Genomic DNA, 21,248 nt, shown 5'->3' with positions numbered 1-21,248 from the left:
ACTTTCCTGAATACTTTGTAATTATATATTACATCTGTTCGAGTAAAAAAGCCTCTTACTGTTGAAATTTGTGCATCATGGTCTGAAAGGCCATTCATCCTTTACTAACAGAATGCCCATCTAGTAATGAAGAATGAATAAAAATTTTGTCTACGGCTGTGCATCTGTTAGCCTGCACCCTCGTTGGAAAGCGTCTTACTGTTGAAATTTGTGCATCGTGGTCTGAAAGGCCATTCATCCTTTACTAACAGAATGCCCATCTAGTAATGAAGAATGAATAAAAATTTTGTCTATCGCTGTGCAACTGTTAGCCTGCACCCTCGTTGGAAAAAACAGTCTGCATCAGATCATATGAATTTAGGAGATCTACCAACATTCTTTTTCTTGCACGATCATATAAAAAATTAATATTGACATCACCACATGTAACTAAGTTCTGGCACTTCCTATAAAGTAAATCAAGAACCCTCCCTAGATTGAACAGAAACGCTCTGAAGGCACAGTTAGGGTACCTATAAAAAAACAAAAATGAGAAGTTTAGTTTCATTAAATTCAGCTGCCTGTGCACAACATTCAAATATCTGTTCAGTGCAGTGCCGTGATACGTCTATGGACTGAAATGGTGTACTGTTTTTTTATATACATGTATGCAAGGAACTCCTTGAAAAACAGCCAGCTAATCCGTATCCTGGTAATGGAAGCATCTGAATTGTCGAATTATTTAAGTGGTGCTCCGATATACCAATAATTTAAGAGTCAACATCTATAAGAAGTTCAGTAACTTTATCTCTAATACCTCTTATATTTTGATAAAATATGCTAATTCCTTCGCTACTTGGAAACATGGCGTCCTCTGAAGGTGATTCCTTAGTTAGAGGAACTTCCTTTAAGCACGTATACCTATCAGCTGACTTCAATCTAAAAAGGGTGCAGCTCTGAAGGGTACAGACATTGCAGTCAGTGTCTCCGAAATGCCGTGAGGGCATTCGCCCTGTTTGCAAAGCGCCTCCCACGCACTGTTCTTTTCAGTTTTGGAATGAGGTCGAAGTCGCTTGAACTGATGCCTGGTGAGTAGGTTGAATGAGGGAGAATCCATCGTACAGTACGACCAACCTCACTCTGAATGCTTCTGGAGCTGGTACCGAGCCATCCTCGCAAGCGGTCGCAGTCTGTCACTTGATTTTGATAATGTTTGGAGCGAGCTTTGAATGTATTTACTGCGATTACGGTGATGTCACAGGTTTGCACGATATACCATAGTTGCCACGACTTATGGAATGACCTTCGTATTGTTCTGGTTAGGATAAATGAATTCCAATTGTAAACGTTCCGATTTAATCCCCGTATAATTCCGCTCATATTTCATCCACAGCCTTTCCACAGCTTATGCAATGTATTGGAATGTGGCAGAAACATGGCGGGGAACAGGTGGTGCAAGTGTGAAGCAAGATGGACGGGTCGAGCAGAGCCTATGTCAGAGCCCCCAAGGTCGCCCATCCTGAATCCTCTGGATTTTGCTGTCTGGAGTCATCTCATTAGTGAAGTGATACAGCTGAAGAACTGGATCATCGAACCGTACAGTCTTGTCGAGATTAACGAGAGGATAAGAAGTGTTCGAAATAATTCGTACGTCAATGCAGAAACGAAGGCAAAATTGCATCCAAATGTGAGGACGAAACGTGGAACACCTTCTTCACCAGGTAGGTACTGTAGATAGAGAAGGGAGATCTTTAACCACACGATTTCCATCTTTTCGACAAGATGACAGAACATCTTGGTAGAAGAGATTTCCTAGTGATGAGCAAGTTAACACAGCGGTCCTTGAATGGTTCCGTGAGCAAGAAACAGATTTATAGCATCGAGGAACTGACCGACTTGTAGAACTTTCCGACAGTAGTTTACAGAGCTATGGTGATGAGACTGGCAAATAGCGTCAGGTATCTGTTTCACTTTGACGTGTAGTGTAGCATTCAATAAAACTTATTTGGCCTGCAATAATAATGTGTAAGTTGCATTTTTTACTTTTCTTCTTCGAGTTTTTCTTTTTTTTTCTTCAGTCTTCTGACTGGTTTCATGCGGCCTATTCCTCTCCTGTGCCAACCTCTTCATTTCAGAATAGCACTTGCAACTTACATCCTCAATTATTTGTTGTATGTGTTCCAATCTCTGTTTTCCTCTACAGCTTTACCTTCTATGGCTCCCTCTAGTGCAATAAAAATTATTCCGTGATGTCTTAACAGATGTCCTATCATCCCGTCCTTTTTTCATCTCAGTATTTCTTTGCTCGCTGATTCTGCAGAGAACCTCCTCGTTCCTTATCTTATCAGTTCACCTAATTTTGAATATTCTTCTGTAGCACCACATCTAAAATGCTTCGATTATCTTATTTTCCAGTTTTCCACAGTCCATACCTCACTACCATACAATACTGTGCTCCAGATGTACATTCTTAGAAATTTCTTCCTGAAATTAAGGTCTACGATTGATACTAGTAGGTTTGTCTTGGCCGGGAATGTCCTTTTTGACAATACTAGTCTGCTTAGTGTGTCCTCCCTTCTCAATCCGTCCAATGGAACCAATCATTGACTGGAAGTGGTTATGTTCGCCTATTTGGAGACCATTTGCAGCCATTCACAGACTTCATATTCTCAAACAAATATGGAATTTTTATGAATGACAATGCGGCATGTCATAGGACCACAGTTGTTCACACCTGGTTTTAAGAACATTCTTGACAGTTCGTGCGAATGATATGGCCACCCAGATCACCCAATGTGACTCTCATCGAACATTTATAGGACATAATTGAGAGGTGAGTTCGTGTACAAAATCTTGCACTGGCAGCACTTATGCAATTATGGAGGCTGCATGTCTCATTATTTCTGCTGGGGACTTCCAGCGACTTGCTGAGTCCCTGCCACATCCAGCTGCTGCACTACACCAGGGAAAAGAGGTAACCCATGACTATGGTCACCTGAGTGTAATCTCTATAAATAAAAATCATTTGCTGCATGTATCAAATATCATCAACAATATACGGCTCGACAAATTTGGATGATTTTTGTCTTTGTTGTGTTCTTAATTATCAGGCCAAGGCTTTTTTGAAAGATAATTTTTGAAAAATCCATCGGAAAAGTAGGAAATTAAAATGAATTGTAAAAGATCATCACCTAAGAACGGCTCGACCGATTTGGCTTTTTGTGTTCGTAATTGCGGATGGTAACGGTATTTGTGGAACGAAAAAGAAATAAAAATATTTTCAGTTTAACAGTTCTTTGTCGCGTGTTTTCAAAACATAAAAAATCAGTTTAACAGTTAATATGTATATATTACCATAATTTTTTACACGACACTCTAATGAACGTTAGGGTGGACATAGGCTGTACATTTTTGTTATATACTGTATACATGTATATGTAATATATAAACGGGAAGTGTAGTTACCACATATCTACAAATGGCCTTGACAGATGCTCTATTGAACATTCAAATGGCAATGAACTTGGTGGGCGATGGGGGGGGGGGGAGGAGGAGGTGGAGTGAGAGAGTGGGGAGGAGGAGAAGATATCCGTGAGAGAGGGGGAACGAAGAAACGCCCAGAGAGATGGGAAGCAAGGAATTTGTGGTGTATACGCATTTCCCATTCATATATAGCAATTACAAAGCATTGCCAGGTTTTCTAGTTTATAAATAAACTTAATGACACACTGTTTATTGCTTGGAATATATGGTCTTTCAAATCATTCAGGTAATAGACACTAGTATGCTATGTATTTACATGCTTGCTATAATTCCTGTTGTAGAAAAACATGTACTCATTTATTTTCAGAAACTTACCCCAGAATATGCGTCAACATGTCGTGGCTGGCGGAGACTGCCCTGGTCGTAGATCTGCGGTATGGTGTGGATCAGGTACGCGGCGAATGAGAGCCGACCGAGGATAACAAATATTTTCGCCGACAGAAAGTTAAGTATAATCTCTGAAACAGAGGAGCAACACTGTCAGTGCAGATCACGAGACTCTTCGCGAAACATAAGACAGTCTGTATGTTTTCACTGCCACGTCATACTCGTAAAAATCTAAGAAAATGAAAATGAACTTCATATGGAGTAGGAGGACACATGACTACTTAGACAAAATTTCTAATTGGTGTGATGAATGGCAGCTAACTATAAATGTGGAACAACCGAAGTTAATGTGGATCAGTTGGAGAAACAAATCCGTAATGTTCGGATACAGTGTCTGCTTGACACAGTCACGTCGGTTATACATCTGGGAGTAGCGTTGCAAAGAGATTTAAAATGCATCGAGCATATGAGGACTGTTGTAGGAAATTCGTATGGTCGACTGCAGTTTATTGGGAGAATTTTAGAAATCATCTGTAAAGGATACCTATATAGCACCCTGGTGCGACTTATTGTTAAGTACTGCTTCAGTGTTTGGGGTCCGTACCAGGTCGGATTAAAGTAAGACATCGAAGCAATTCAGAGGTGGGCTACTAAAAGAGTTACCGATAAGTTCGAACCCGTGGTCTAGGGGTAGGGTACTTGATTAGCAATCGAAACGTCCCCGCCGGCACGGTAGCTCAGCGTGTTCGGTCGGAGGGTTTAGCTACCCTCTGTAACAAAAAAAACTGAGTGAACGAATCAACGTTCAACCTGAACAGGCGTCATTGGACGTCCGCCACGAACAAATTCAACGAACAATCTAGAACAAAATGAAATCAACCAAAAAAAAAAAAGAAGATTGTGGGTTTAAAACCCGCCACAGCTTAAATTTTGATTAACAAATAACACTGAGAGCCGAAGACTTCCGGCATAAGAAGTCACCCTCATTCTGCCAACGGCCTTGTCAAAGAGGGCGGATGGGTGGACAGAGGTTCAGGGCACTCTCTTGTCCTTTGGCTGGGAAACTGCCCCTCAAGGCGGGAGAATCAGCAATGGTCAACAGTATGAGGATGGAGCAGGCAATGGAAACCACTGCATTAAAGACAAATAACGCCTTTCCACAGGACATGTGTCCTGTGATTGAAAAAGTGTCATGATGATCTCTCCATCGGCAAAAGATTCCGGAATAATCCCCCATTCGGATCTCCGGGAAGGGACTGCCAAAGGGGAGGTTACCATAAGAAAAAGATTGAATAACCATCATAAGGATAACGTTCTACAAGTCGGGGCGTGGAATGTCAAAACCCTGAGTGTAGTAGGGAAGCTAGAAAATCTGAAAAGGGAAATGCTGAGGCACATTCTAGATATAGTAGGATCAGTGAAGTGAAATGGAAGGAAGACAAAGATCTCTGTTCAGATGAGTATAGGGTAATGTCAACAGCAGAAGAAAATGGTATAACGGGAGTAGGATTCGTTATGAATAGAAAAGTGGGGCAAAGTGTGTTACAGTGAACACTTCAGTGACAGGGTTGCTCTTATCAGAATCGACAGCAAACCAATACCGACAACGATAGTTCAGGTATACACGCCGACGTCGTAAGCTGAAGATGAAGAGAAAGTTTATGGGGATACTGAAAGAATAATGCAGTTCATAAAGAGAGATGAAAATCTAATAGTCATGGAGGACTTGAATGCAGTTATAGGGAAAGGAATAGAAGGAAAGGTTATAGGAGAATATGGGCTTACGGCAAGGAGTGAGAGAGGAGAACAACTAATTGGAAAGACTAACTGAGTTTTGTAATAAATTTCAGATAGTAATAGTGAATATTATGTTGAAGAATCACAAGGGGAGAAGGTATACTTGGAAAAGTCCGGGTGTCATGGGAAGATTTCAGTTACATTACGTCATGGGCAGACAGAGATTCCGAAATCAGATACTGGATTGTAAGCTGTGCCCAGGAGCAGACATAGACTCAGCTTACAATATAGTAGTGATGAAGAGATGGCTGAATTTCAACAGATTACTCAGGAATCAATAGACAAAGAAATGGGATACAGAAGTGCAAAGGTTGACGAGATACGCTTGAAGTCCTCTAAGGCTATAGATACTGCAATGAGGAATAGCTCAGTTGAAAAGGAATGGACATCTCTTAAAAGAACAATCACAGAAATTGAAAAGAAATATATAGGTACAAAGAGGGTAACTGCGAAGAAACCTTGGGCAACAGAAGAAATACTTCACTTCATCCATGAAAAGAGGAAGTACAAAAATGTTTAGAGGAATTCAGGAATGCAGAAAAATAAGTCACTGAGGAATAAAATAAATAAGAAGTGCAGGGAAACTAAGACGAAATGGGACATTAAACGCATGGGTGGTGACATTATGAGTGCAACGGTAATTCCTCCGTTAAATGCAGAGGAGAGAACGGATAGGTGGAGAGAGCACATTGAAGACCTCTATGAAGGGGAAGATTTGTCCCATGTTATAGAAGAAGAAACAGGGGTCGGTTTAGAAGAGATAGGGGATCCAGTATTACAATCAGCATTTAAGAGAGTTTTGCAAGACTTAAGATCAAATAGAGCAGAAGGGATAGATACCATTCCATTAGAATTTCTAAAATCATTGCGGGAAGTGGCAACAAAACGACTATCCATCTTGGTATGTAGAATGTATGAGACTGGCAACATACCATCTGACTTGCGGTAAAATATCATCCACACAATTCCGAAGACTGCAAGAGCTGACAAATGCGAGAATTATCGCACAAACAGCTTAACAGCTCATGCATCCAAATTGCAGGCATGAATAACATACAGAAGAAATAAAATTGAGGATGTGCTAGATGACTTTCAGTTTGGCTTTAGAAAAGGTAAAAGCACGAGAGAGGCAGTTCTGACGTTAAGGTTGATAGTGGAAGAAAGACTAAAGAAAAATCAACACACGTTTATAGGATCTGTCTACCTGGTAAAAGCGTTCGACAATGTAAAATGGTGTAAGATGTTCGAAATTGTGAGGAAATAGGGGTACGCTACAGGGAGAGACGGGTAATGAACTATATGTACAAAAGCCAAGAGGGAATAATAAGAGTGGGCGACCAACGACGAAGTGTTCGGATTACAAAGGGTGTAAGACAGGTATATAGTCTTTCCCCCCTACTGTTCAGACTGTATATCGAAGAAGCAATGATGGAAATAAAAGGAAGGTTCAGTACTGGAATTAAAATTCAAGGCGAGTAAATCAAAGAAAGACGAAAGTAATGAAAAGTAGCAGAGATGAGAACAGCGAGAAACTTAACACCATGAATGATGGTCACGAAATAGATGAGGTTAAGGAATTGTCCTACCTAGGCAGTAAAATAGGCAAAGGCGATCGGAGAAAGGACATCAAAAGCAGACTACGCCTGGCAAAAAGGGCATTCCTCGCCAAGATAAGTATACTAGTATCAGACATAAGCCTTAATTTGAGGAAGACGTCTGGAGCACAGAGTTGTATGGTAGTGAAACGCGGACTGTGGAAAAACAGGAACAGAATAGAATCGAAGCATTTGAGATGTGGTGCTGCAGGCCAATGTTGAAAATTAGGTGGACTGACAAGGTAAGAAATGAGGAGGTTCTGCACACAGCGTTGTATGGTAGTGAAACACGGACTTAACGGACATCTGTTAAGATATCAGGGAATTACTTCTATGTTACTAGAGGGAGCTGTAGAGGGAGACAGCGATTGGGCTACATCCAGCAAATAACTGAGGACATAGGTTGCAAGTGCTACACTGACATGAACAGGTTGGCACTGGAGATGACTTCGTGGCGGGCCGCATCAAACCAGTCAGAAGACCGGTGAGGGACGGAATGCTTATAGTTTTACTGCAACACGTTTTTTCAACAGAATCATGTCTTCTATTTTACCCTTTAGCTCTTCCTTTTTCAGGTTTCTTAAGTGATACTGCGCACTACTCTTAAGTCTTAAGATATCATTTCTATACGCTTAAATGCACAGTGAATTAAAATATAAAAGTAATGTACTACAGATTTTGTTTGGCAGCCATCAAGTATTTAGACCATAAAGAGCAAAAAACTACTAAACTGAGACAGCTTTGTATCATAGTCGATGGCTTAGAATCAGAAAGGAATTAATTTATCGCCGATTTCAAGCGACGTTAATTTTGTAGCTACTTTATTACACGTAAACAAGGTGTGGATCTAGTTCGGAACTGTGATCATTATTGCTGCTTCAGTTGCTTCTGCAGAAGTTGTTCTAGATTTCGTTTGTGAGTACAGACCATAATTAAATAGACTTCAAGCCACATAACTAAAAATAAATTAAAGGGACACTGTTTACCTTGTATGCACTACAACCAGGTAATAGTTGTATTTGAGTGACACAGTTCTACACCCTTCTTGAAACAGATTTTAACGTTGTCTTCGAGACGACGAAAGTTTCTCTGCTACAAACTGGGTGGTTTTCTCTTAATTACGGAAACGACTGTGTGGCCAAGAGAACAAGAGACATGTATCTGTGAATAATTTAAATTCTTTACTCAATAAACATAGTCAGTCACTGTTATATATAGCAATACAGAACGCTGGAACAAAGTAGAGTTATGAGTTTGTGGTGGCACTGCTAGCAGTAAAAAATAGATCAATGCAAACACAAACAATACCAAACACAAAAGCCACTAAAACGTTGTAGAATGGGAAACAGTAAAAGAGAAACCAACAGGCACATAGCCCAGGGACCTGCAATTTTTTTTTTTTTTTTTGCCAGACAACTCTAGTAGGACTGTGGTAGTACAACGGAGTTACAGACGAAACTTACTGGAGTATCAGAAACACAGATATTGAGCCACTACTACAGAGAGAGAGAGAGAGAATAAGAATTTACAAATTTCTGCTGACATTATTTCAAAAAGGATAGTAAAATGCATTGTATTCTGACAAGCAGACCAACGAATGATCTTAGTAAAGACAGCCTTGTAAGTGTAGTGTAATTTTGTTCTTGCACTGCCGTAAGCCCAAAACCTGTCAATAGCAAAGTCCATAAAGCGGTCCTTGAGGCACTTGGCAACAACAACAGCGACATTGTTTTCAGTCCCATCAAAGTAATTTAACACTGCCGACCATAAAAAACTATAGTGAGAATCGGAAGAACTAGCGCTAAGAGAGTATCTAACGAGTAGCTTCACTTAAAAGAAGTAGAATATAAAGCGTAAAAGTGAAACACTCATCAAATATAGCCAAATTATTAGTTAAACACGTCTCACATGCGAAATATGTTGATAAATGTAACCCTGAATTGTTCAGATTAGGATCAATACTATACTGCTGTAGACATTATTAGGCTTGAAGATAAATTTCCACTTGTTGACAATACGAAGGTGGTAAAACACAACTGTTATCAAGAGAGGAAGTAACCTAAAGATAAAGAGATGGAAAAACTGTTTAGGAAAACTAAGAGCACTACCACAGCTCCAAGAGAAAAGGTAACACTTTGAACTTACAGAAAACGTTAAACTCTACGTATTTGATATCAAACACTACCAAGGCAAATGTCATTAGCATATAATTACCTTATAGATCTGTCACAAATATGTACAAAGCGACATTATTGAGTTCAGCTGAATTTCTTCGTTTACTCTGTTCCTTGCTGAGGTTTCTGGGTATAGATTAATGCAATAGGAAAGGATAGCACTTTCAGTCTTCAAAAATGGACCATCAGAATACTGGCTGAAGTTAGCAGCAAGTCTCTATATAATCGAACCGTATACCACGTTTTTAAAAGTATTAATAATTGAACTACAGACTCGTCTGTCCATAATCAACTACACAGAAATTTTATGTAAGAGAAAAAACTGAAGGCTCAAAATAATGTTTTCTGTTCACAGATGAAAGCAGAGTTATTCAAAATGGACTTCTTCGTATACATATTTCAAAATAAGGTTATTATATAAGAAACACATTATTCAGCATGCAGAGTTATGAAATAAGGAACTGTAAATGAACGATTAAAGGTAAAGCATTATTTGAGTGTAGCAACAGACTATAATGCATTTTTCTGGAAATTTATCTAATTTTAAGTCAATGAAGGAGTGAAATCTCTTCATTTTTGCGACCTCAATATCCCACACCTCCCGAAGGTGTGCTGATTCGGACTTCACCACATGTGGACAGAAGGAACAGAAATATTTGAAGAACAGTGAACAATCACCACCATGATCATCTACTATATCTTCTAATGTGAGAAAATACACTACTTCAATAATGCTACCTGTTAACTCATGAATCATTAACTACATGATGGAGGAGCAAGCCTCCAGTCATCTTCATAGTGAGCACCACAGCCATAAATCTGTAGAGTCAGGTGACATTTTACTACTTAGATTGTATTTAGTAAGGCCTCTTCTCAGCAGGATAACTAATTTCAGATTAAAGAGCCATCTTCGACTGAATTCAGTCCAATTTTCAAATGTATGGCAGCTTGCTCTGCACAAATCCAATTAAACGGCTTTTTAAGTCGCAAATAGTTCAGCAATAAGGAGACGTCTTAAAAAATACAAGCTGTGTGGAAAGGCGCGAGGTTAATAACTAGAAATGCAGTTATCACAACCAAAACAGACACATCGTCACTAATATTGACGTAAGTACACAAAGAAAATAATGCAGCTTACTTGAGTTTGAAATGACTGGAAATAATCCATAAATGCAAATCAGCACTGCCATAGCAGGATGATTAAGAGCACCGTAGATTGCTGCCTCAAGTGCATTGTACGGCCTTCCAGGAATGAAGAACACGTATGCAGAGAAGAGTAACGCGACGCCCACGCACCAAGATGTGACAAACACCACAAAACTTGAAACCTGAAAAGAAAAATAAAGTGCATGAATACAAATGTAAAAGTACAGAAAAGGGCTGACACTGTAGCTGAATAATTACTTATATACAGGCTGAGAAAAATGAAACTTCTCTGCTATTACGTGCACCTCAAGACTGGCAACCCAACTTACATCATCTGACCCAGGTTGCCTGTCATAAGGTGCATGAAATGCACTGACGGGAAAAAATCTAAACACCAAAAAAATAATTAATGTAGCGTAATGATATTTATCTAGATAAAATATTTCAGAGATTAACAGTACAAGATCACAGATCAATGCAATCGTGAGATAAGCCATTGCAAAAGTGAAATGTTGGTGCTTTAATAAACGGTGTATCCGCCAGAATGTTGAATGCAAGCGTGAAAACGTGAATGCATTGTGATCTACAGGGCTGTTATAGAAGTAACCGATTTGTAACAGTTCGTTGTGTCACTATGGTGACAACTGCTTCTCATACTGCGGCTGAAGATGCAACAAGATGCTCTAGAGCCATACTCTAAACACGATGGTCTTCCCTCTCGGTAGTTCCATGTGGCCGTCTGAAGCCCGGTCTTCCTGCGACCGTATATTCCTGTGACCACGCCTGCCAGCAATCATGTACAATGACTACATTCCTCCCAAGTCTCTCTGCGACATGGAAGCAGGAATATCCAGCTTCTCGTAGGCCTATTACGCGACCTCGTTCAAACTCAGTGAGGTGTTAATAACGGCGCTTTTGTCCCCTTAAAGGTATTCGTGACTACCATCTACTCACCACGTCCAATCTCAAAGATAATTAACGCTCAAGACCGTTATAGCGTGTATTCAAAGCAAACCTGATTTGCATCATCATAATGGTTCTACTAGTGCCACTCTTATGTGACTGCCGCGAAGTCTGAATAGACATCACCTTTCATATGTAGAAACACGCTTACCAACTTTCGTCTATGCCGTACACCAACTCCTTGGTTTTAAGATTTTCTTCCGTCAGTGTATCATCCAGGTAAGTTTTATTCTCCTAGCCTCTAAAATTTCGTCTCTGTTATTCTCAAAATTTCGCTTTCCACACACTACTTAATCGCTACATATGCTGTTGTCTTATGAACTTGTTTAGCATGCATGCGGATATTGGTGTAGGGTGTATCATTTATTTTTACGGGTTTTTACAATATTGCAGACAGTTTCTTATATCTGTATCTAATCACAACATATATTTGATATGCATGTCTGCAAATTTTTAATGGTAGTAACTTTTTTGCAAGAATAGTGAAAATAAATAACACGCTATTGACATTTTGTGAGAGACTTTTAAGTACTAACCTCAGGCTACAGGCAGTCAGGTTTTTCGGAGGCTCTGCTGGAGAATTAGCTCTGTTTGTGTTCTTCCATAAGACGACTTTGTAATGCCAAATGTCTGATCAGATTAAGTAAATAAATAAATATTGTACTACGTACATTTTCTCAAAATAACAGCAAAATGATAATTGGGGAACTATTCTTAGAAATGTAGAAAGATAATAAAACTTTTAGATGGAGTGGAAGTGCAGTGAATAATTTTTGGGTAGGTTTGGTGCATGTACAAGATAGGTGGCCGGTATGTTTAAAGGTAAGTATAGAGGGTGCCAGCGTGACGCCAGGAGTGCTGTCACGTGACGGCTTTACGCTGTAGTTGACCAGGCTATGTGCTGTGCTGGAATGAGATAGGAGATTCGACAAAAATGGAAACGAAGTCATAAACATGAGTTTGTCCTGAACTATAGAGAGTGATCACTCACGGCAACAAAGAGAGAGACTCCATATTGCTGCTCGGTTTGCTGGCTCAGCTATGTGCAACATGATTCTAGTAATAGAGATTCTTTTGTTCAATTAACGTGTTTGTAAATGGTTCCTTTTGCTCATTTAAAGGGCGAATATTTAACTTTCATCATTTGTTTGTGAGGGAACAACGAGATAAACCGTTTTCCATTAAACGAATTGCCCTCCAGCCCTCTCGTAACAGACTGAGAAAATATTGGATTGATCACGAAATGGCCAATGGACTAATGTGTGACGCTGGGGCGCAATTTCACCACTCTGCTGGCAAGGATAGCAAACAAGGGACATGTCGACACCAGACACATCTTCGGCTTGGAATCTCACTGACTGCAGTAGAATTGTCTTCAGTGTTGAGACTCGCTGCTTCAAATTGAGCGTCGACGACCAGCGAAAACATGTCTGGAGATGTATCTGATAGAAATGGGATACCAATCTGATTGTCACCTACAATTCAACCCAACAACCAGGAATGATGGTCTAGGGTGCCATTTCAGTTCATAGCAAAATCTTTTCGTAGTCATCCTCGGCACCCTTACAGCAGTATGTTAAGTTGACGATATTCTGCACCCTGTTTGAAATCCCTGGGCTAGCAGAACAGAGCGGATGCGGTTATACTTGTGGAAAGGGGCCAAAATAAGTTACTGTCAGTTGCACTCAACATAAAAACTTTAGTTCTTAAAACATACAATCACACAAGCAAGAATCAAAATCTCAAGGTGTTAACGAAAGACCTCCTTTGATTTAATTTAGATCGGTTTAAGGCCACATCGAAAATCCAAAGCACAAGGTCTAGGCAAAGAATTGAAGTACAGGAGTTCTTCTGGAGGTTTTCACTTCTTTAGAAAAAAATTTTTTATCTTCAATATAAATAAGCTGAAAGCCTTAACTTAAATTTTTTCCATGGAACTCGGCTGAAGGCCTGACGTTAATCAAAAACAGTGTTACGGCTTAAGTCCGAGACAAAGATTTTCAAAGTTTAATGTAAACAGGCTGAAAACTCGGCTGAGGGCTGCATATCAACAAATCAATTTAACGGCTTAAGGCCTAGGAAGAGGAGCTTTCAATTTGAAAAGGCTGAAGGCCTTATCTTAAAATATTCCGTGTAAAACTCGGCTGAAGGCCTCATACTAAAGACTAACAATCTTATGACTTGAGGGCAGGACAAGGATTTTTAATTTAAGAGAGATTAAAACCCGGATGAAGGCCACATACCACGCAGGAAACAATTTTACGGCTTAAGGCCTAAAGGGAAGAGCTTCTAAATTTCAACTAAAATAGGCTAAAGGCTTTATCCTAAAACGCTTCACAGAACTCTCGGCTGAAGGCCACATACGAAACCCAAACAATATCACGGCTTAAAGCCCAGGCAAAGAAATTTCCAATTTTTAATTTAAGCTGGAAAACTCAGCTGGAGGCCACATAAAAACTAGAAAATATTTGTTACGGCTTAAGGCCTAGACAAAATTTTTTAACTTTTGATTTGAAAAGGCTGAAAACTCGGTTGAAGGCCACATACCAACTTGAAACCAATTTACGGTTTAAGGCCTGCCTAGGCCTTTTCAATTTTAATTGTGAAAGGCTGAAACTTGGCTGAAGGCCACACAGAGTACTTAAGGCTAAAAGGGAAATCACTATGTAAAACACAAGGAGCGCCCCTCGGAAGGCTCGAAGGATCAGCCTGAGAAGGTAACACTACCGCACGTTGAGGTGAGACAGGCAGCCAGACCGACAACCTTTTAATCGCAAGGCAACCGAAATCCAGCCAACGAACCAGCCAACAAGATAAGTTCTGCTCCACCCGACCAGCAAAGCGACAACAAGATGTCAATTAGCACAACGTTTTGGATACTGGTGCCCAATCCAGCCAAGTCAGAATAAACGCCCAAAACTACCAACAACACCTCAGCTGTCGAACTACACGCCGTGCTGGACAGCCTCAACACGACGGGGAAAATACACTGCCGAAAACTACCCAGGACAGGTAACCGCAACGTCAACGGCCACAAGGCAGAAGATGCCGCCGGTACACTTCATTAATGATGGAATGAATTAAACACCACACACGAAGACGGCTGCAATTCTAGCCGACTTCAATGCACACACGTTGTTGCTCGCGGGAATTTCCCAGAAAGCGACAACCAGGATCAAACGAAGAGATGTGATAACAGTTGAGGCTTGATAGTAGGTTAAGTGAGCACTCAACTTTAGTGTCCAGGATCAATGGGCGACGAACTTCGTAACCCTCGCACGAAGCGCCTCACAGTTCCAACCGTGCGTGCACGCTGCCAATGGCTCTGGCCTGACTCAGCGCCACGGAGACTTCCTCGCTGCTCTGCCCCAACCGACTGACTGCGAAGGCCCGGAAATGGTCAAAGGACCAAATACACGTCGGCCGATGAGACTACCGATCGAACGACCAACCAACGGTCGTTCCCATTCCAGTCTCCCTCCGTCGGACAGTTCGTATGTGTCGCCAGCGGTCGGCGAGCACTGGCTGTCCGCGCCTCACTGTCGCTCCGTCCCCTACTTCACTGCTGCTGCATCCACACCAAGCTCCCCACTCCACTCCACACACGACGACCCGGAAATACTATCGGTCGCTCCAGAGATGGTACGAGAGTACGATAAGTGCTGCTTCTGCCACTCACAGACAGGTAAGGCAGGAAGTTAGTGACACCCGTAAATGGAATAAGAAAACGGGGCAGCAGTACTGTAAGAGAAGGTGGCAAACAATAAACTGGATGAACACGAACCGTGCACGGCTCTCTGTTTTCTTGCCCTTCATGGCAATCTGTGCTGGGTTAACATTTCAGTAAGATAATGTCCACCCACATACAGCGAGAGTTTCTACTGCTTGTCCTCGTGCTTTGGCAAAACCTACCTGGGCCAGGAAGATCGTTCTGGATTTGGATTGGATTGTTTGGGGGAAAAGGCCAAACAGCGAGGTCATCGGTCTCATCGCATTAGGGAAGGATGGGGAAGGAAGTCGGCCGTGCCCTTTCAAAGGAACCATCGCAGCATTTGCCTGGAGCGATTTAGGGAAATCACGGAAAACCTAAATCAGGATGGCCGGACGCAGGATTGAACCGTCGTCCTCCCGAATGCGACGGTCGTTCTGATTGAGAATGTTTAGAGGTATTATGGAAGTAGTGCAACAAAGTCGCCACAAGCCCAGATAATTTATTCAAAACGGCAGCGGTATCCCCAGCCCTCCCATGACGTCACCCACCCCTTCCATTCACTGAAAATGATGGGAAATTTTGGCGAGAAAATGTCAATTGGCCTGCCTCCACTAATCTAACTTCTCCCTTCCCCCTTCCCCCTTCCCATCATTCCTCTTCCCCCACCCCTCCTATGATGCATACCTGGAAATGGTGGAAAAAGGTCAATTCCGCCAACTTCTGAAAATGACAGGAAACGGTAATTCCATCGGATGTAAGGCAGGGTACTACGTTTGTTTATTTATTTATATCTCATTTTTGCTACCTCTAGTAAACTAATGCACAGGTGTATGTGTTCACTTTGACTTGCAGGGCTGACTGAGCTAGTTTAATCCACCAGAGGGCCTCATCCTGCTGCTCCACTCCACCCCCACTTCACCCACTCCTCCACTTGTGCAGAAGTTTCAGTCTGTGCTGAGCTCTGGGATACAACGACATAAGTCTTTGCGATTTGTTGAATAGGAGTGATGTTGGTGCGGACAAGGAGGAGTTCAACACCTATATCACCTGTAATCTTAAGGTCAAGGACTGTCCACAGCTCCCTTCATGAGGACTGGAATATGAAGATAATGGTGGAGTGTAAGAAAAATACAGTTCAACAAATAATGATGATGCAGCAGAATGGGTTAAAGTTACATTTTGCAACTCTTGCTGACAGGTGCTGTACTGGAACTGTTGACCTCTCATGAAAACTGCAGTCAGTCTTCCAAAAGGAAAGAGACAAGTCGTTTACCTGCTCCAATGTAAGCATATTGTTCTTATGAGATGCTGGTGATGGAGCTTGGAAATATTATGCTGGAGGAATACATTTCAGAAACTTGTGTGGTTGGGGGTGGTTATGTGTTCTCTTCAGCACCTGCAGGTCAATTGAGATAATATAGAAAACCATCACCAGAGAGCACTTGAAGTGGGATTTGCCCCCTGTCACTTTCTCTCAAGGAACCAACAGGAATCCAGCATTCTGCCATAAAAATTGGCATCAGTAATGCGAATGCAGGAACGCTGCATCCGGTCATGTTACGACATGAGGTAATACAGTTGGATTTGGTGGCTCACCAGTCTCAGTTGCAGCCATGAAGTTTCAGCAGCAGCAGCCAAGACCATCCAGCGCCTCCCACCAGAGTAGGAAGAAGCAGGAGAGTAAGTAGCGACAATGTGTTTGTCGTTTTCTGACAAGTTCCATTTCTTTGTTCCACTCCATGTCTTTGTCTGTGGAGACTTCTTGTTTCTTTCTAGTTCAACAGTAGGCTCCAACATGTCTGGGCCATCAGCGACCTCCAGCATGTCCAGACCAACACCAGCCACTGGCTTGCACGAACCTGCAGTGACCTCTGACATGTCTGGCAGCAGCAACTATTGGTGGCTTGTCAGAACCTATGGTGACCCCCAGCTTGTCAGGCCTGGTAGCACCATGGGATCGAGTAACGGATCTGGCCAGCATATTAGAGTGGGACAATTAGCTGCAATTAACCATCCTGCTTGTTGCTTTATGTAACAAGAACATCCAGCCTGTTCCTGACTCCCAGAATAAGTGTGCCTGGGGTCCTACGTCGCAAGGTGTAGATCAGTACTGGGTGCCGACATATGCACCATCTGGGAAGAATCAAGTGTCACTGTAACAACAAGGTATAGATATTGTGGATGAGAAGCTGCTAATTCCATCCAGTGCTCTACTGCTTTTTACTTCAACTTACGATTTAAGATCTAGTGGTTCAAACATATGGGAACAATCAAGTGTGACTGTAAGAACAAGGTATAGATATGGTGGATGAGAAGTTGCTAATTCCATCCAGTGCTCTACTGCTTTTTACTTCAACTTACGATTTAAGATCTAATGGTTCAAAACGCTTAAATATTGGTATACAAGCATCAGTAGACCAAAGCTGGAGTGTTGTCCTAGAGATTGAAAATGCATTGAGAAGTGTTAAAGTGCAGTTTACGGAGCTGGAATGGAATTAAGTGTGCAGTGCTGAACCCTGTTGGTTGATATAACCAGCAGATGATCACTTGGTATTATCTGTCCCATTCTCCTCCAGACTCTAGCTCTATCCTTTGCAACAGTCCACTCCATGTGCACTCAAGGGACACATCAGTTTATCTGCAGTGTTCCACCATTACAAACTTGTTCAGCCTGTGAAACGTGTTATGCATCTTGTTCGAGAGACTGAATAGATGGTTGCCATGTGTTAAAGCTGTACATAGCGACACTGCTGAGAATCTCCGTGTGGACAGCATGCACATACACGATTTCGAACAGTGTATCAATATGGTGCTGGCAGAAGGGAAGGGACTGCCACTAAGTCTGAGAGAAATACAAGATGAATTCTGTGCTTACAAGGTTCCACTTTCTAAATTGTGTACTGGTGTGAAGAAAGAACCTGTTGATGTAGTGCACCCCATGAATGATTGTTGTTGCTGTTGTTGTAGTCTTCAGTCCAGTGACTGGTTTGATGCAACTCTCCATACTACTCTATCCTGGGCAAGCTTCTTCATCTCCGACTAACTACTGCAACCTACATCCTTCTTAATCTGCTTAGTTTATTCATCTCTTGGTCTTCCTCTACGATTTTTACTCTCTGCGCTTCCCTCCAATACTAAATTGATGATCCCTTGATGCTTCAGAACGTGTCCTAGCAATCGCTCCCTTCTTTTAGTCAAGTTATGTCACAAATTACTCTTCTCCCCACTTCTATTCGATACCTCCTCATTATTCGCGTGATCAACCCATCTAATCCTCAGCATTCTTCCGTAGCATCACATTTCGAAAGCTTCTGTTCTCTTAGTGTCGAAACTAGTTATCCTCCATGTTTCACTTCCATACATGGCTACATCCCATATAAATATTTTTAAAAAGATTTCCTGACACTTAAATCTCTACTCGATGTTAACAAATTTCTCTTCTTCAGAAACGCTTTCCTTGCCATTACCAGTCTATATTTTACAAGTATATCCTCTCTACTTCGACCATCATTAGTTATTTTGCTCCCCAAATAGCAAAATTCATTTGCCACTTTAAGTGTCTCATTTCCTAATCTTATTCCCTCAGCACTTAATTCGACTACATTCCATTATAATCGTTTTGCTTTTGTTGATCTTCATCTGATATCCTCCTTTCAAGACACTGTCCATTCCATTCAACTGCTCGTCCAGGTCCTTTGCTGTCTCTGGCAGAATTACAATGCATGTGTGATTACTGAATTTAAAAATGTGTATAAATAATCTCAAACCATATATGTGGTTTTTATTTCATATCTCTCATTGTACTGCGAGTACTACAACTATTGTTATCAGTATTTTCACTGTGATGCCTATAATCACACAACAGCAGCAAATTATGTCAATCACACTGATACCTGACTTATTCAGTCTCATGGCAGGGTGGGTCAAGCATCAGGATTTTGTTGTAAGTGACTGGCCCTGTGATGGCATAAAAGAAGGCCACAACAACAACAAGAGGAAGAATGCAACACTCCTTCCTGATAATATAAGAGCGATTACTGTAGTTTCATCCAACTGCACCGAGACAAATGTCCTCTTGTCGCTGCTAACACACAGGGATGGAGTCCGCATTGAATATGTATGTTTATTCACAAAAATGCTGTTTCAGCCAAAATGCAAGCTATTACATGAGAATTTGTGAGGTGTAGATGGTGTGACATACATTCAGTGAAATCAGTGATATTCCTCCACCAGAAAAAGTAAAGCCGAACACAGTGCTCGTATCTGACGATGTACCAGTGGAAAACCAGGATCAAATTCAACGACATTTCTGCTTTGGTTGTCATATTGGTGTAGACGTTTTTATTTTTGAGTCAGACATATTCCACGATCTTGAAACAGTTCGTGAGGGCTAATGTAAACCTCATTATAGCCTTCAAATGAGACAATTTGAATTTAAAGCACATTTACGAAGCACACGTAGAAACTGACATATCATTTAATCAGTTTGTAATGACATGTGGAGTATTGCTGGAATCGCAACACAGTGTGGGTTCCTAGTTATTGATAAAACAAGAAAAGTGAATAACGGTTGATAGACACGAAACTTCCAGGAGTTTCTATATGTATAGCTTTTCAAAGAGCTGAGTACATCACTATACGCTGCACGTGAACAAGTTTGGGTGCATGCAGTGCGCTACTTGCGAGGGTTAGGTATACAGAGAGAGAGAATTCGTATACACATAGACGGTAAAATTCTGCCCCGCGAACATTAAGTTAAGTAGGTAGAGACAAATAAGCAGACCTTTCTTAGACTGACCAATGCATTAGTTGCTAGATATATTCCACTTGAAAAGAAGATAATAAATGACTTCTGTAAGGCTTGACAAAATAGGAAAGAAAGTACATGACTTCACTGTAAAAGATTATTCGAAAGAACGTGTGTAAGTTGCAACCTGCACAGAGGCTCACTTAGTTTACAGCGAGATGTCGACTAAGCATAAGGTCATCAAGGCATGGACGTCTGTTCGAGAGATGTTACAGCTGCAAAGGTTAGGACGTTTGGATCGAGAGCAGACACTGAGAATAACCTTTAAATTAGTTACTGAATCTCTCAGAGAACCCTCAGCGAAATTACATAATGCTGACGTTGTTGCTGCTTTCATTGACAGCCATAGCGATAGCAGAATAGACAAAATATTTGGTGTCAGTGGTGAAAAATCATATATGTTGGGTACACAGCCTATAAGTTTGAAAGAAAAACAATACAAATAGGCGATAGGGAATTTCAAATATTTAGGAATTTTCCTAAATTCCACAAAAACTGTAAGTTATTTACCCAAATATCTGGAGATGTATGGTGAAATACTATAATTGAGCAGTGTGTATAGGAAAGCGGGAAACTGCTACAGTGCGAAACACAGAACGATTATAAAACCTAAATCAGTTGCTCGATACGCATCGGTGATGGTGTTGACATCCAGCATAAAAAGCTCAGCTATCGACCTCCAGAGTGTATATGTTATGATGTTAAAAGATAAATTGTCAGTATTGCATGCTACTTACTTCCTACCTATTGATTTAAGCAATGAAGAGTGGAGTACTGCACTGATTGGATCGGAGACGTACAACAGCATTCCGAATATTGGAGAGCCTAACAATAAACATCTGGAACTAATGATAGACAAGAAATTGTGGAAATAGCACCTGGACCATGTGATATTGACGATTTAAATGAAATTTTCAAATGGTCTGGAAAAGGAATTCTGCTATGTGCAAACATCTACACACCTAAATCTGAAATGAAGACATCGAATGCAACGATTAACTTTAACCAGAGTGTCTCAATAAGACAACTACTAGGTTTCATAAACGGACAGGTTTTGGAGGAGGATCCTAATAAATTTTACAGATCTGGTCAGCCAGTGGACATATTTCCGGTAAGTTCAATCCGTGTGGGGTGCAACATTGCAACAAACTTCTACCTCTATAACCGGCTGTGTCATACAAGTTAAGGATTCTACCCAACAATTG

At 41.1% G+C, this 21,248-nt stretch overlaps 1 protein-coding gene across 1 annotated transcript in view; it reads right to left on the bottom strand.

Annotated features, from left to right (window-relative positions):
• The window catches only part of LOC126162354 (nose resistant to fluoxetine protein 6-like), a 346,588-nt gene that overhangs the window by 9,913 nt on the left and 315,427 nt on the right, over window positions 1-21,248 (bottom strand). Inside the window, exons 11-12 of the mRNA XM_049918807.1 lie at window positions 10,554-10,743; window positions 3,838-3,980 (exon numbers count right to left, since the gene is read on the bottom strand). Coding sequence (XP_049774764.1) covers window positions 3,838-3,980; window positions 10,554-10,743 — 333 coding nt within the window. The remainder of the gene's footprint in view (window positions 1-3,837; window positions 3,981-10,553; window positions 10,744-21,248) is intronic.

This window comes from Schistocerca cancellata, chromosome 2 (genome assembly GCF_023864275.1).
Source record: "Schistocerca cancellata isolate TAMUIC-IGC-003103 chromosome 2, iqSchCanc2.1, whole genome shotgun sequence".
Classification (NCBI taxonomy): Eukaryota; Metazoa; Arthropoda; class Insecta; order Orthoptera; family Acrididae; genus Schistocerca; species Schistocerca cancellata.
The sequence above is the reverse complement of the archived record's forward strand: the minus strand, read 5'-3'. Positions and strand labels throughout refer to the sequence as shown.